This window comes from Lipophrys pholis, assembly GCF_963383615.2.
Source record: "Lipophrys pholis genome assembly, chromosome: 1".
In the NCBI taxonomy this organism is placed as follows: Eukaryota; Metazoa; Chordata; class Actinopteri; order Blenniiformes; family Blenniidae; genus Lipophrys; species Lipophrys pholis.
This window is the reverse complement of record NC_137635.1, coordinates 2,630,568-2,645,465: the sequence shown is the minus strand read 5'-3', so window position 1 is coordinate 2,645,465 and position 14,898 is coordinate 2,630,568. Positions and strand designations below refer to the sequence as shown.

Sequence of the window (14,898 nt, the reverse complement as noted above, 5' to 3'; positions counted from 1 at the left end):
CAGGGCTGCCGAACATTTTATTGTCTCTGAAACATTGACAGGGAATTATATTCATGCTTTTTTTAGTGCTGGAAACGTGCCATCATTAAGACTTTGAGGCAAATTGGCCACATTTTAATTTGCCGTGGGATCTCTCTCTGCTTGCAGATACAATCTTAATTGAGCATTTAAAGAGTTTTTGGGGCCCGGATGTGAATTCCCTTATCTATCAGAAACATCTCTGAGAAATCAGTCATATTGGTCACTGTACTGCTGTAACTGATACTGATGGAGCAGCAGAGAGCAGTAGTCTTAAGAGCCCCTCTGCATTGGAAAAGGGAGAAGAAAAAAAAAGCCGCTTTGAGTCTTCTCGTCCCTAAAATCTGCTTTCTGAAGTTTTGCAGTGTGCGTGCGCATGTAAGATTCCCTTAGAAGACTTCACATGCCACAGTCTGGAGGGAGGCCCCCCAATCACATCTCAACTCTGAGAAAAATCTTTAAAAGCTGATGGTGCGAAGCCAAACATAATCCTCCAAGTCTTCTAAGTGACCCCGGCTCAGCGACCATTTATCTGCAGCAAACTCACGCTGACCATGACTAATGTCGACTTCTTGATTAACACGTAAGCTCTCAGCATCTTGCGGTCCCGGTGCACACAGCCGGCCGACGCCGTGGGACGTTTCTCCCATTGCCCTTGTTCCCTCGGGTTCTGCAGCCCTGCACACTGAGAGGAGCCCGTCACTGCCACATCAACTACGTCGCTGCCAATGTCAGGGGTCGTTTGGCCGGCTTAAGCAGCATCACAGTAATGCGATCCCGCCCCCCCGGCTACTCAACCTCAGCCAATCTTGGTAACCTTAAACTTAAACGAATGTGAGCAGGGGGCTGGATTAGGTTTATCTTCATGGGGATGAAATAGCGAGTGGATGGAGTGGGGGCATTGAGAGTTTAGAGAGCATAACGTGGGGAGACTTGAAATGATGTGCAGGTAATGCAGACTCTGCAGGAAGAGGCAGCGCGTCACACATTTTTGACCTGGTGAGTTGCAGTTAGTCACTGTTTTAAAGCTGTAGCTTCAAAGTGTAATATCGAATCTGCTATTGTGATTTACAGTGAAATGTGTACCGGAGCATTAAAAAGAAATCACCTCTTTAGCTCTTACAACAAAGTGTTTCCTCACTGTATTCGAATCAACTTGCTGTTTTCTCCCCCTCAAAAATCGACACACGTGTTAAAAGGGAGCATCCCCAAGCTTTATGTTTGTGGATTTATCATGTGAGTATTTCAATGATCCTAACCTGCTGGGGCGTTGGAACGCATCTCCGATAATCCACAGGAAAATTAGAGGGACCGATTTACCTCAACACATGTTTTTGGACTGTCGGAGGACACACCTGTAAAAACAAGGCAAATTCCTCCGTATAGCATGTTTGCTCCACCTGCCATTGAGTGGTAAACCTGTGCATTGCACTACCTTATGTGTGTGTGTGTGTGTGTGTGTGTGTGTGCGTGTGTGTGTGTGTGCGCACACACACACGCACCTTGATCCACATTTGCATGATCTTCTTCTTTTGGTTTCATGGGTTTAATTGCAGTTTGCATCCATAAAGTTGCATTACCTATCTACATTGTTTCCCGCTGCTCTTGTCGTCCCCGATGACTCTTTCTCTCTCTCTCTCTCTTATTAGCAGCTTTTTTCGTCCCTGATGACTGTTTCCCTTATTCTTCTCTGGCAGTTGGCATCCGTGAAATTGCACTCCCACCAACTGCTGGTTCCAGCTCGTCCATACCATTCCCACCGCTCCGAAAGAAAGAAAGAAAGAAAGAAAGAAAGAAAGAAAGAAAGAAAGAAAGAAAGAAAGAAAGGAAGATACCTTATGCAAACTCCGCCGGAGAGGCTCAAAATTGACCTGATCTTCCTGTTCATGTGTTTGGTTTCTCCAGCTGCTGTAGCTTCTTTAAACTGCCTCTAGCTGTAGTCGTGTGTGGTGGTTTGTTTCTCTTTGTGTGAAGTGTTGGACTTGTATGACCTGTCCTCTTTTGTGTTTTTAGATTGATTGTACAGCCAGCAGCTACTTATCTCAGCTGAAAATGGAAGAGAGCCGCTCTCCTGGCCACAATATCTCCTCCGAAACACACCATTTCAGGCATTGTTGCTGCATTTAAAAGTGATGTGCAGGCTTTAGGAAACAAACTGTCCTCCTGATCAGAAGAAACCACGCCAAAACTGTGTAATCATGGATGAAAGAAGAATAAAAACTGAGGAAACGCTATTAGGGGTGGAGATAAACCAGAGGAAGGACAAAAGTAAAAAGAAAATCATGATTTTCATGAACGTAATCAAGTAAATAAGTAAAAACACAACACATAAGTTACGGGAGAATACGCCCGTAAATACATGAATTAATACACAATAATAATCAATATGAAATGAATACAGAAGAGACCCTCACACATCATCTCTAAGTTCTTGCTAATAAAGAAATTACGACTTAAATTAGTTGATTTCATGGTAAATTGAGCCTTTATTGGCTTGCCTGTAAGCTCCTGGGGGGGGGGGGGATCATAGTTTGGGCACTACTTCCTTACAACAGCAGTTTTAATCTGCTTGCCTCTTAAGATGACTCACTCTGCTTCAGCTATTACGGCTCAATTGAGCTTTATTGGCGTAAATATTCCATTAATATGAAAAAGGCACTTTTCCAGAAAGTTTAAATGAATAAAATGGGATTGATCATCGGCTCAATAACAAACATCTGTTCTACTTGTGTGATTCATTTTCGCAGTGTGTGTGTGTGTGTGTGTGTGTGGGGGGGGGGGGGGGGGGGGGGGGGTTGCAAAATAGAAAAGCATCTGAAATCATGAAATCAAGTAAGCAGAAATAAATGATTAGTGCAGGATCTGATCTCTCTCTCTCTCTCTCTCTCTCTCTCTCTCTCTCTCTCTCTCACTCACTCTCTCTCACACACACACACACACACACATTTCCATTCGGAGTGTTGAGGCAGCAGCAGCAGCAGCAGCAGCAGCAGCAGTGTTGTATGTGGATCATTGGCTGAAGGACAGAAGCAGCAGCAGCAGCAGGAGGAAGAGGAGGAAGAGGAAGGACACTACATCCAGAGACCAAACTGCCCGAGCAACATGGTGCACGTGAGGGTCGCGGCTTGCCTGTGTCTGCTGGCGGGCGTCTCGCTCCAGGTGGACGTGAAAAGTGGCAAAGAGGCGGGGAAAGCCGGGAATTTCATGGAGGATGAGCAATGGCTGTCAACCATCTCCCAGTACAGCCGGAAGATCAAGCACTGGAACCGCTTCAGAGACGTGAGTGGCGTGTTTTATAGTGCGGCGGTGGTTTCTGACGCGCGCGCGGTCGCACCTTGATCCGCGCGGCACTCGTGAGGCTTTCCGAGGTTGACGATGAACTCTCAACATCAAGTGCACCAATACCTTCTCAAATAGAAGATTTAATCCAAAATAAAAACGTGTGTGAATAGTTTTATGTTTGTTTTGTTTCCTTACATTTGTTTGCAAAGTGAGCGGTTTCTCTATTCCCATAGTATTATTTCATTCATTTAACTGAAGTGGCTGTAATTAAAACATTGCACTTGTCACTTTGTGTGGCATATTGCGCATAAAATATAGGGGTTATTGAAGAGGCGTTTCTGGACATTATATATATATATATATATATATATATAATGTAGGATTACTATTGCAACAACACATCATCAGTAGGGTATATATATATATATATATATATATATATATATATATATATATATATATATATATATATATATATATATAAACCCCACACACCGAATCAATGAATCACTAATGTTACAGATGAAGTGCAAACTGTTTCTATTTGCATGTGCTTCCTTTGTCCAGACTGATTTTTTTCTTGTGTGTAGGCAGCTTTGTTTATTCTCTAGCAATGCCAGTAGGACCACTCACTTGGGATGGACAATAAATTCACAAGATGAATCATCTGCTCATCTAAATTTAGTTATATCGTCATTAGAGCTGAGATTATTCAATTACTCAGCTGAAAACTAAATAATTGACAACTATATTTTCAAGCGTGAATGCTGTAACACAGTCACTTCAGAAACAATGCTTTTCATTAACATAAGCTGGAAAGTTGTTTTTTTTTTATTGTCGTGTCAGTAAATTATGAAAAAACAAACATCACCATTCTATGGAAATGGTAAAAAGTGCATTCATTTCAACCAATCAATCCTCAATCTGACTTACAGGTGTGTGACAAAGAATGAATCTGAAAGTGTCACCACTTATGTATAAATCCTACAAATCATGTACATGATCAATGAGAGCCCCTCATCACTGTGGCGAAAATACCTGTAAATCCAATTGCAGCAGGCAATCGTGTGCATTATTTTGCAACGGTGCCCACTGTTTCCTGAAAACTGAAATAAACACAGCGATTACAGCAACAGCCTTCTTGGCACGAGCGCCAACCCGAACAGGTCTTACATGGTGAGAAATGTGTCTCTCGTGTCATTTATTTAGCTGCTCGGGATCAGTCAGTCTTCCATCTAATGTTTGTGGGTAATGATGGAAAGCCTGCTTTATTTGAGAAGCGGGACAATGATGATGGTTGGATGCACCCCAGGTTTTATGCCATGCTGTTACTAATGTGTATTGTTGTATGTGAGTGTCTGTGGAGTATCGCAACATGTACTTTGCATATTTCTTGATTCAGCTGGCTACAAGACAAATCTATCTTAGAAGACGATAAGATTGTCAAGTGGAAAGTTGTCAGAGGGGAAAAAATGTCTCAGTATCCCGGGTGCCTGCATACAGAATATTAGAAAGGTTTTCTGTGGCGATATGAAAACATTGCCGGACAGTGATGTAGAGGTTAGCACGCTCCTCTTACAAGAATATCCGCAGTTATTTCTATTTAAGTTCGAGAGAACCCATAATTCAGGACGTTGAATATTAGGTCAGGAAGTGGTGCTAAAAGGATGTGACCTAGTAGCATTGATAGAAAGAGGACTGTCCAATGCATGAGTAATCAGCCAGCTCAAGTTTGCACAGTGTTTTTAATGAGCTCTCATTAAACATTATAATGGTGAGGGAAAAAAACAAACAAAAAAACTGTTGTACAAAAGTGTTGATTACACGATCATCTTCATGGCTGCTGTTTGTTGGGCTTGTTAAACGGCGTCTCTAAACTCCGAGGCGCTTATAATTATAAATCCACCTTTAATCACGCAAATGGATGATGGAGTTTAGAACACATCAATGGAGTTCTGTGAGCATTGTGTGGGTAGTTGGTGTCAGGAGGCCGTATCGCCGGGTGTGCCACATCTTGACGGCTCTCTCCTGCTGAAAGGCAACACAGGACATGAATCAGGAAGCCTGAGCTCTCTGAGGTGGAGTGGGTTAGCAACGCTCAGATCCAAGCCTTGACAACCGGACTATAGTTTGATCTCACTGCTGAGAAATATCACCTCCGACTGATGGTCTTATCAGCGTCAGCCAGACAGAAGTTCCTGCGCCTTCGACCGGGAACGTGTCCGACAGCCTCCGGACCCCGCAGAGAATTTTGTAATTGAATCTCAAACTTGCACTGTCATGCAAATTGGAGTCTCATCTTTTCTGACGTCCAGAAAAGACCCATCCCACCCCCCCACCCCCCACCTGATCAGATCAGTGCTTGTTTAATGGAGGGGGGGGGGGGGGGGGGGGGGGGGGGTTGAAAAACTGGACTAGTGTGGCTTTTGGCAGCATGTCACCCTAAATGACAAGATGCGTTTGTCAGTGGATTTGGATTTAGTTGCATCTTGAGTCTGAGTTTCAAACCGAAGTGTTGCAGGGTTACAGGAGCTGTTATACTGTAATATGGTACTGGAGGCACCGCTTTGCTCATTGCGCAATAAACCAGCAGAGAAATAGGACAATAAGCCTGTGACATTTTAATGTAAATCTGCAAAATTCAGAGGGATCTAAAACAGCGTTTAAGCAGATACTTGAAGTGTCTTCCTAGTGAATGGATGTAAATGTTCAAATGAATTGTCTTGATTCCTTGAGCTGATTGATTGATCAGCTTATTGTTTTCAAAAACATTCTGCCCTTTTTTCCTGGCTTGATCCTCATGGATTAATACGTCTTTATAGCAAAATTAAAACTCTCATATGCTGTGAATCAGATTTGTAAAACCATAAATAAATGAATGAACACGATTTGAGTGGAATCTGCATGTTCTCCCTGTGCATGGGGCTTTCTCCAGGTATTCCTGCAGAAATCCACAGACCTGCTTGATAAGTGGCAACCCACTGAATACCCTCAACTGGGTGGTTGTTCCTCTTTTTGCCGCCAACCTGTTGGAATCAGCTCCAGCTTCCTGCGAGCCGAAGTCAGATAAAGCAAGCATTAGATAGATTTGAGTCGTATTTATTTTGTCAGGTTCCCTTCTTTTGTCATTTAATACCTTTCATTTGTGGTTTTGGGCACTTTTCTCTGTTACACATCAGCACTTTGCTGTGCTTAAAGAGAATTCCCGCTGTATGATTGTTCCATGTTGTGATTTGCTTAGATGCAATTGTACCAGCGTGAGCAGGATTGTGCTCCTGCTCACTCCTGGGTTCTCACGCAGGTCTTTACAAGCACCACGTCTGGAAATCAAGACGAAGGCTGAACCAAGAGAGGATGCAGCATGAAGGCCAGTTGGCTCGATTTTGCTCAAATTTGATGGTTATCCGCTGAGACGGGCAGTGAAATACGCCATCTGAAAATGTGAAGGGGTTGTATTTGTTTACTTGCAGTCTTGGCAAACAGGAGGTGTGAAAAACAGCAAATCGGAATATTCACGCCGCATCTAAATAAAACCAAACCGGGGGTTTGAAATAAGAAATGTCCGTATGTAGGCTTCTCAAACAAAGCGGTGGGGATTTGATCGATCTGCCGGCGTCAAGAATTGGACCAGTGTACACATGATTATCCGGCGAAGGAGACTTAATGAGCAAACCCTGAAAGGAAGAACAATGCAACCAACAGCTGCAGAGGCAGGAGGTGTCCGGATAATCCACAGCAGGTTACACGGTGTTATACAAGCTCCATTATGACAGACATCAAGGTTGAAGTTGTAATCATGACACGCCGCAAATGTCAAGACATCGGATCTCACAATGGAAACTGTCACAGAATCACAGAACCCACTCACACACACACACACACAAAATGCAACTCGTCTTGGATGCAATAAACCCAGTGTTCTTGATGTGTATATATTCGTTGCAGCACGAGCGCCACTTTGCATTCTGCTGCGTTGGGATGGATCTGCTCAGTGGGGGGGTTCAGGCCACCGCGCATGTGAACAATACTGTGCTGTTCATTCCCGGCCAGCTTCTCCCATCTCTCTGAGCAGCGCAGAGAGGGACCTCATTAAGGAGCCGCGCTTCCTTTCAGCCAACCACAGAGCAGCGTTTTAAGGTTCGCACCTGCTCTTTTGGCAGCCGCTGGTTTTAACGAGGGGGAAAAACTGCGACATCTTCTCAGGTAAATGGCTCCACGCTTCTTTTTGGTTGTGGAGATTAGCACAGCGAGGCAGAAATACTAGTGATCATTAGCCTTATTGGTGTCGAGGAATTGATTTGATTTAGGACTGTGATAAGTGCAATAATTAGATAACAGTGAATGGGTCCTTAAATTTTCACCCAAGCCTCCCAGTGTGCTTAAATCTACATATTTAATATTCACAAGAGGAATGTCTGCATAAATGAGAGGAAAACGTGTAGCTTCAGAGCTGCCGCGCATACTATCATAGTATTTCTTAGTTATTTGTATATTCGTTTGGTATACTGTATATTCAATACCAAATTAATCTCACGCTTCAACGATTTGTCAATTTTAAAAGTGAAAAACAATCACACGAATGAATATGCACTTCTCTTGTCTACAAACAGCACAATTTGATGTAGCATCTCTCAAAGTACATTCTATTGGCCTTCATATTGATCTACTTCGATCTCACTGACAGGTTGTTAACCAGCGTGTCCCTGGCATTATCTAACATTATTCCACTGGACTCCCTGTCATGTTTTGTGAATGTAAAGTGCTTTTGGGTGATTTGCGCGAGGCAAACATGTTTCCGTTATTTGCACAAAGATCCATCATTTGTTTCCTAGCCCTAACCAATAACCCTAACCATAACCCTAACCCTAACCCTAACCATAACCCCAACCCTAACCCTAACCCTAACCATTAGTGCTGCGCAATCGAACAATGCTTGCGCGAATTGAGGAGCCATGGCACTTGCCTTAGGGCGATGACTCAAAAAGCATATAAGCCTACTTGTCTACCTCACTGAGCCAAAACTGGTGTCCAATTGTGGCTTCAGGGTCACAAAAAGCTACAACTAAAGTTTTTGTTTGAATTTCCTGGACATTGCATGGAGATCTTGTCAGGAAGTCATATGAACGTCAATGAAAAAATGAAAAAGTGTGACTTCATGCGCATCAACGAAGCAATAATTGACACGAAACATGCATGACCATCAGAATTAGGAAAAAAAAATATTCCAGACTACAAGAGATCCAGTCCTCAGCACCATCATATACAACACAGTGGTCAATATTAATAATGCAGTTTATCGACATTATCTTCAGACAGAAGCCTCCACAGACCTGGATCAGCTTCCTGTTGCTGCTTCTCAGAGTTCTTTAGCTTATTTTTCTTAGGAAATCCAAAATTTACGAGGTTTCCCTGGTTGAAATTGAGCGGCTGTCTGATTTAAAGTGACATTTAAGATGAGCGCCCCCCACACTTCAATGGTGAGAACAAGAATTGCATGCAGGCTGGCAACTTTATTAACGTGAAAGAGTGAAGATTCACCCTCATGCACAAATAAAAATAGATAAAAAATAGTCCAGTTTTACACATGATCATGACAAAATTGAAAACAGACAAAAAACTAAAAGGAAATGCATAGGCAAAAACAGCATTTGACCTATATTTTAGAGACAAATCACGTTTTAAGGAGGGCTCCTGTCTCACTAAGGGGGGCCCTACCTAAAAGCGCTGGACATGAACACCACTAATTGAGCTTTCATATGCAACATAAGGCATCATTCACACTTAGGTTACAGTTATTTATTGCATGCTGTTGTGAATGAGGTGAATCCACGGCTTTGTCGCTGTCCACGAGTGCAGCTTTGGTCTGAGTGGTCTTCGATAAATACGAGGCCAGAGTTCAGTATGTTTTCCTGCACATCGACAACAAACATGACACTTTAGCCTCCTGACAATGAGCTCTTTCGAAAACACTCTGCCAGCTGTTTTTTTTTTTTTTTTTCCTTTCCTGCTCCTGTCATCAACCTCAGCCTTTTATTAGGCTCCCATAGGAGTCATGCTCCAGTGCTAACAACCAGCGTAATTATGGATATGAAAAATTAGAGTAAAGCGACAGTATGCAGTTGTGGAAAATATGATAATGAGGCCTATTTCCTGTTAAAGGCGAATAGTGAAGCATGGATTGAAAATTAAGATGAGAGTCTCTATAACAGTCGAGTGAACTAATAGAAATCTGTATGTCCTCCAGTGGAAATGTGGGAATCGACCCATCAAACCAACTATCTGTGATATTGTGCTTGTTGCACACTAATGAGATCAAAATGGCAGAAGTGGTGGGAAGAGATGGGCTCTTGTTCTCCTGTCATTACCATGCATGGAGGTGTTCTCCACTGGAGGTGAATGTCGGGGGAGATTTGCTGCGAGTGTTTGTGGCTGCTCAGATACGATTCACAGTGGAAAAGGGAGCGGAAAGGAGATCCTGTTGGCTTCCTAACACAAGCGTGGGTGACACTTAATTGAGTGGAAAGACGGCTTTGTGTTTGGTGCAGAGACGCTCTTCTCGCGAGATGGCAATTCATGCTTGTCAAAAAAAAAAGAAGAAGAAGCTCAACACCTGCTCAGAATAGGTGTTCCAACAGCATGTCGCCTCGGTCCACAGAGCGTTCCAACAGACAAAACCCCTCCACTCGTTCAACCACCGGCGGAATATGTGGAAGCTACTTGTTGCGATCGGACAGTACAAGTAGTTCAATGTGTTTTCATAATGGAGTCTGGCTGTGCTGCTCGCGCACACATTCCGGCAGCAACTGCGGCCTGAACTCCATCTTTTTTAGCCGTTAACTTCTCTGCGAGTTGCTGAAATGTCGGGCTGAATAATTAGCCGTTTCAAGGTTTCTTCTTCTGGCTCTATTGTTCATGCATTATTTATAGTGGCATCTGCCGGAGAGTTGTCTCTGCACTGGTGAAGCTCCTCCATGCCTTGCTGCAGGCAGAGCGATAAACGCCGCCACTCCACGTGTGTTTGTCTTCACCCGTGGCTGGCATGCTGGCACACCCAGAGGTTTAACTGATGATCCAGATATTCAGTGAATACCCTGCTCTCTGTCAGTTGAAAATGAAAACAAATTTTTAAAAAAAAGGAATCCATTTTTATTGTTTACAGCATCATTTCTCCAGATGCACAAATATACAAATGTATAGTTTTCGACATTAAGAATGAAAAATCTGCACATAATAATAATTAAAAATTTGCATAAAAGTGATTAAAGGGGCACACGAATGCTTATGAATGTCATGAAAATCCATTCTGTAGAGATGCTCGACTCAAAACTGCAATTTTCCATCCCATGATATGGCTGGAGGAAAAGTCTTCGGATCATTTAAGGCTGGAAGCTTCATCCTTGTGGAACTCATAAATGTCTGTTCATCCAGTCCATGAAATAGTTATAGAGATGGTTCATGCGAGGCAATATTGGTGACTTGACAGCTGACCTCTACATCTCCTTCCTGGGAGCCGCGATCACTGCTTTGCTGAAAAAGGGTTTTAATATAGCAAATATTCAGGGGACGGTTTAAATAAGATGTAGAAAAGGTGCAAATGAGTTCCTTGTGAAATATAAGTCAGTTGTTCCCAAACAATATTGAACTCAGCCGCCTTCAAAAACATAGAAAGGCAGAAACGAATGGTGTAGTCTCCCATCTGCTCCGAGTCGAGAGTCTGTGTGTGCTTCTTTTTGACATATGCAAATTTCTGTTTGACAACTTCAGAGCTACACACATTTAAAAACTTTTTGTATAACAAGAACCCTGTATAAGTGTTGTTCAGATAATCTTTGAGATACTTAGCGATTTATTTTAGCTCTAAACTGACGTATTTACACCTATAGGCTCATGTTGACTCATAATGATTTGATTCTGAATTTATAGTGTGAGCAACATACTGTACATGAGACAAAAAAATGCATAAGGAAACAACCAACCTGTCTTTTTTTTATCATCAAATTAAGAGCAATAATTAGAGCTTGATTCTAGTAGAATTCTGAAAATGCACTCATTGTGTATCTCTATTACAAAGTTTCTTCGTGTCTGGAGTACCACCAGTCACTCTTTACTCCGAACTTTATTTTCTCAGCATCTCAAAAATGTCTCACATGTCAGTGCAGACACATATGCAACTTGAGGATGAAATTGCCACCCGTGTGTGTTTGCATTGCCCGGAAATTCCTCTGCCACTCGGTGACGGTGACATCCCCTATCTGTTTATCTGCCGTGACCTTTATTGTTATCGTTCACCAACACGCCGGCGGAAGATTCAGTTTACCCTTGGCGGGGTAAACACTGTGGAAGAGGCTTCACCTGCTGATAGTGCACCCTAGTATTTATGGGACTTGTTATTTCAGTGGAAATGATTAAATCTGGAAAAAAAAAAAAAGCCCACAAACATTGCAGTGAAAATATCAACCCTGTGGAAATATTGTAGATTGAAGCTCCAGTGAAATTCCATCCTGGACATATTCAGGTGTGCCTCAAGCGTGTTTCTATTCTTGACGGATGTGTGCTGGGAGCCTCTTCCATTATTCTGAATCGTCTTGAGCCGTGCTGCATTTAACACACGGACTTAGCAGACGCAACAGTTTCGCCCTATGCGTTGTAACAATAGGCGTAATAAAACGAGGCGCTCGGGTTCAACCTGGCATTGATGGATTCTTCGCTTTAGGCCACAAATCACACAGGGTCGAAGCAGCAAGGCAAGTACTGTACAATTAGGCCAACGAGCCGCACAAACTTTGAGGACACGCTCCTGCCCATGGAGAATCCCCCCCCCCCCCCCCCCCCCCCTTTGGCTGTCTGCTCTGTGTTTGATATTCACGTTGGACAAGTCGGTCCCGGCGGTCGCAGAGCTGCATGTGGACGAGCGGGGAGAGCTTAGCTTCCTCTCGGTCCTGTCAGACATACAGGGAGGTGTCAAGGACATGCTTGGGAAGGACTGTGGTCTTGTCTGTGTACAAGCTTTATTCGGTATGTGTGGCATGCGGTGGATATATTTGTTTGTGTGTGTGTGTGTGTGTGTTTTAGCGTGGGAGAGAGACAGAGGCTGTTAATTTGGCGAGTTGGCAGGGTAATGGATACACACCACAAAGTCATATTGAAATGACCTTAATCAAGCAAAGCGTATAGCAGGGATAGCATGCGGAGCTAAAACGCTAATAACTTTTTTTTCTTCTTCTTTTTTTTCTCACTTGAAAGCGCCCAACAGAAAAATCTCATTTCTGGGTGATGTAGTCCTTCCTACCGCCGTAACGTGACATCTCAATGCGCCTCTCTGTTTTACTGTAATATCCCACCGCTACTGCGGGAGATTAGCATTATCAGCAGCCACAACAACCCAATTTGTTCTCACTGCCATGGCAGACGGGGGGAATTAAATGTAATCAGCCAGCTAGCATATTTAACGCAGCTACCTCTGTGCGTCGTCTCGTGCGAACTCCCTGCGGCATTTCAACTGTGATGGTTATCGTCATTATCTTCTTTCAAGCCAAGGCTGCCGCTTCCCAAACTTGCGTTAAGACGACTGTAAAAGAGCCCAGTAGCTTCAATGAATGAGGCAGTGGACTCGAATTAACTTAAACAGCAGGCGCAGTAGTTAACATTTGGGATAATGAAATGATAATCATGGGTGAGGATTGATGATGGTGGAATTATATTGTAATAATAATGTTTGGACATTTGCTGAGCTCACATGCTGACTATGCACCGCAGCCCACTCAAATGATTGCTCAGCTGCTCAGTATTACAAAAAAATTGTTTTGTTTTTTTGGCCTCTACAGATTACTCTAGTAGTATTTGTATTTTAATGTTATGATAAAAAAAACAAACATTGCGTTTATGTACCTCTTCTCACTTTCCTCTCCTGTCTCTGGTACTTTACCACAAACTCTGGACTTCACAGAGGATCGGAGCTTTTTTCATTACTTGAACTTTACTTGAATATTGAAACGGTTACTTCCGAGATTTCATCACAAGTATCTTCTACCTCTGGGATCTTAAAACTAAGTTGTCTCATTTCCAAGTCTATGGAAGAAAGTTCAGAGTTACAGTGAAAAGATCAGAGCAGATGATGGCGATAGTTCAATTGAATAGAGTTTTATATGACGTCCAGCCAGGGCATCGTCTCATCACGACATAGGAAAATGTTTAGTTCCAGGTTGAATCTTGAGGTTGGAAGACATTTCAGAAGCTCCGCTGTTTTATTTTTACTTGAGTAAAAAGAGGTCAAATATATACTTTTACCAAACATTTTTTAGTTTACTTGAATGATTATGTTGTACTTAAAGTGAATACAATTGTGAGTTATTTTGTCAACTCATGACAAAAATGTCCTAAATACCATAATCAAAAATCAAAAATTTTGCACTCTTGGCACCATCATATACCAGCCGAGCACTGCAGTTCAGAAAACAAAAACATAAACACAAGATAACCGTGTATTTGTTAGGAACAAAGTTTCAACCGCATTGAAGGCCTAAAACAGTAATAAAAGACACACTACCATTTTACTATACTGGATCAAAAGATGTAAACAAATGACAAGTTTTAAGACAAGAATCATTTGACAGGCCTTTTACAACGTTCAAGTTTTCTTGCTAATTGCACATGTAAGATCAATTGCATCATGAAATATATAATATATATATATAAAAAAAAGGGTCAGCACAGAATCAGGAAATCAGATGTCCATGTCATACTGAGTCTGGTCTGTTCAGTCTGTGGTCATACTTTCATCAAAGACTTTGTATTGAAACAGAAACTCCCTTTAATGAGTCTTATTCTCACCTGTTTGGTCCATTTATGCTTTAGCTGCCAACACTGCTTTGTTTTATGTACTCAAACAAGAAATGCAGCAGAAATTTGGCCCACAAGATCCAATCGAATGTCACCTGAATGTTTTGAAATTTAATTTGATTTAAGTTTTGTTTAAATCAAATGTCACAAATGAAATATGGAGAAACATCAGCAAGCATAGGAGACATTGGAAAGATATCTTTCAGTGGTATTCTGTTTACACCGTTTGGGCTTGAGGGGAGATTTCAGTTGACTTTTGTTACCAGTCTTTGCTTTATTCGATTTAAGAAACAACTGGCCAATCAGGCCTTCAAAAATGGAAGTACAGTAATGGAAGAGAGCATAGCAGGCAACATACATTCAAAAAAGAACAACCCAGGAACAGTAATATGACAAAATTTATGTATGAAATGGATGTGGCTTGGTAATTCTTTCAATTTGTTTTGGTACAAAAAAATCACCCAGTAAACTGTTATATCGTTCCTCATTTTGAGGCGAAATTCCTCTCTGAGATATATTTGATCTCACATTGTGTATTCATGATTTAAGTATAAACACTTCAATTTGATACGCCAACTTTGTTTTAAAAAAAACAAAAAACACACCTCATACTACTGATGTCTATAATCCAACAAAATCTTAATTACATAACATTTAAGTGAATTCATATTGTGCTCAGTTTCATCAGATCACATGATGTGGAAAGATAATTAATGATAATGATTATTAAAATGTGTGTAAAATATCCTCTCCAACTAA

At 42.0% G+C, this 14,898-nt stretch overlaps 1 protein-coding gene across 1 annotated transcript in view; it reads left to right on the top strand.

Annotated features, from left to right (window-relative positions):
- The first annotated feature begins 2,975 nt into the window (after positions 1-2,975).
- Positions 2,976-14,898, top strand: part of LOC308107131 (testican-2) — a 40,769-nt gene continuing 28,846 nt past the window's right edge. The window contains exon 1 of the mRNA XM_080459268.1: positions 2,976-3,306. Within this exon, the coding sequence (XP_080315394.1) occupies positions 3,121-3,306 (186 nt within the window). The 5' untranslated portion in view covers positions 2,976-3,120. The remainder of the gene's footprint in view (positions 3,307-14,898) is intronic.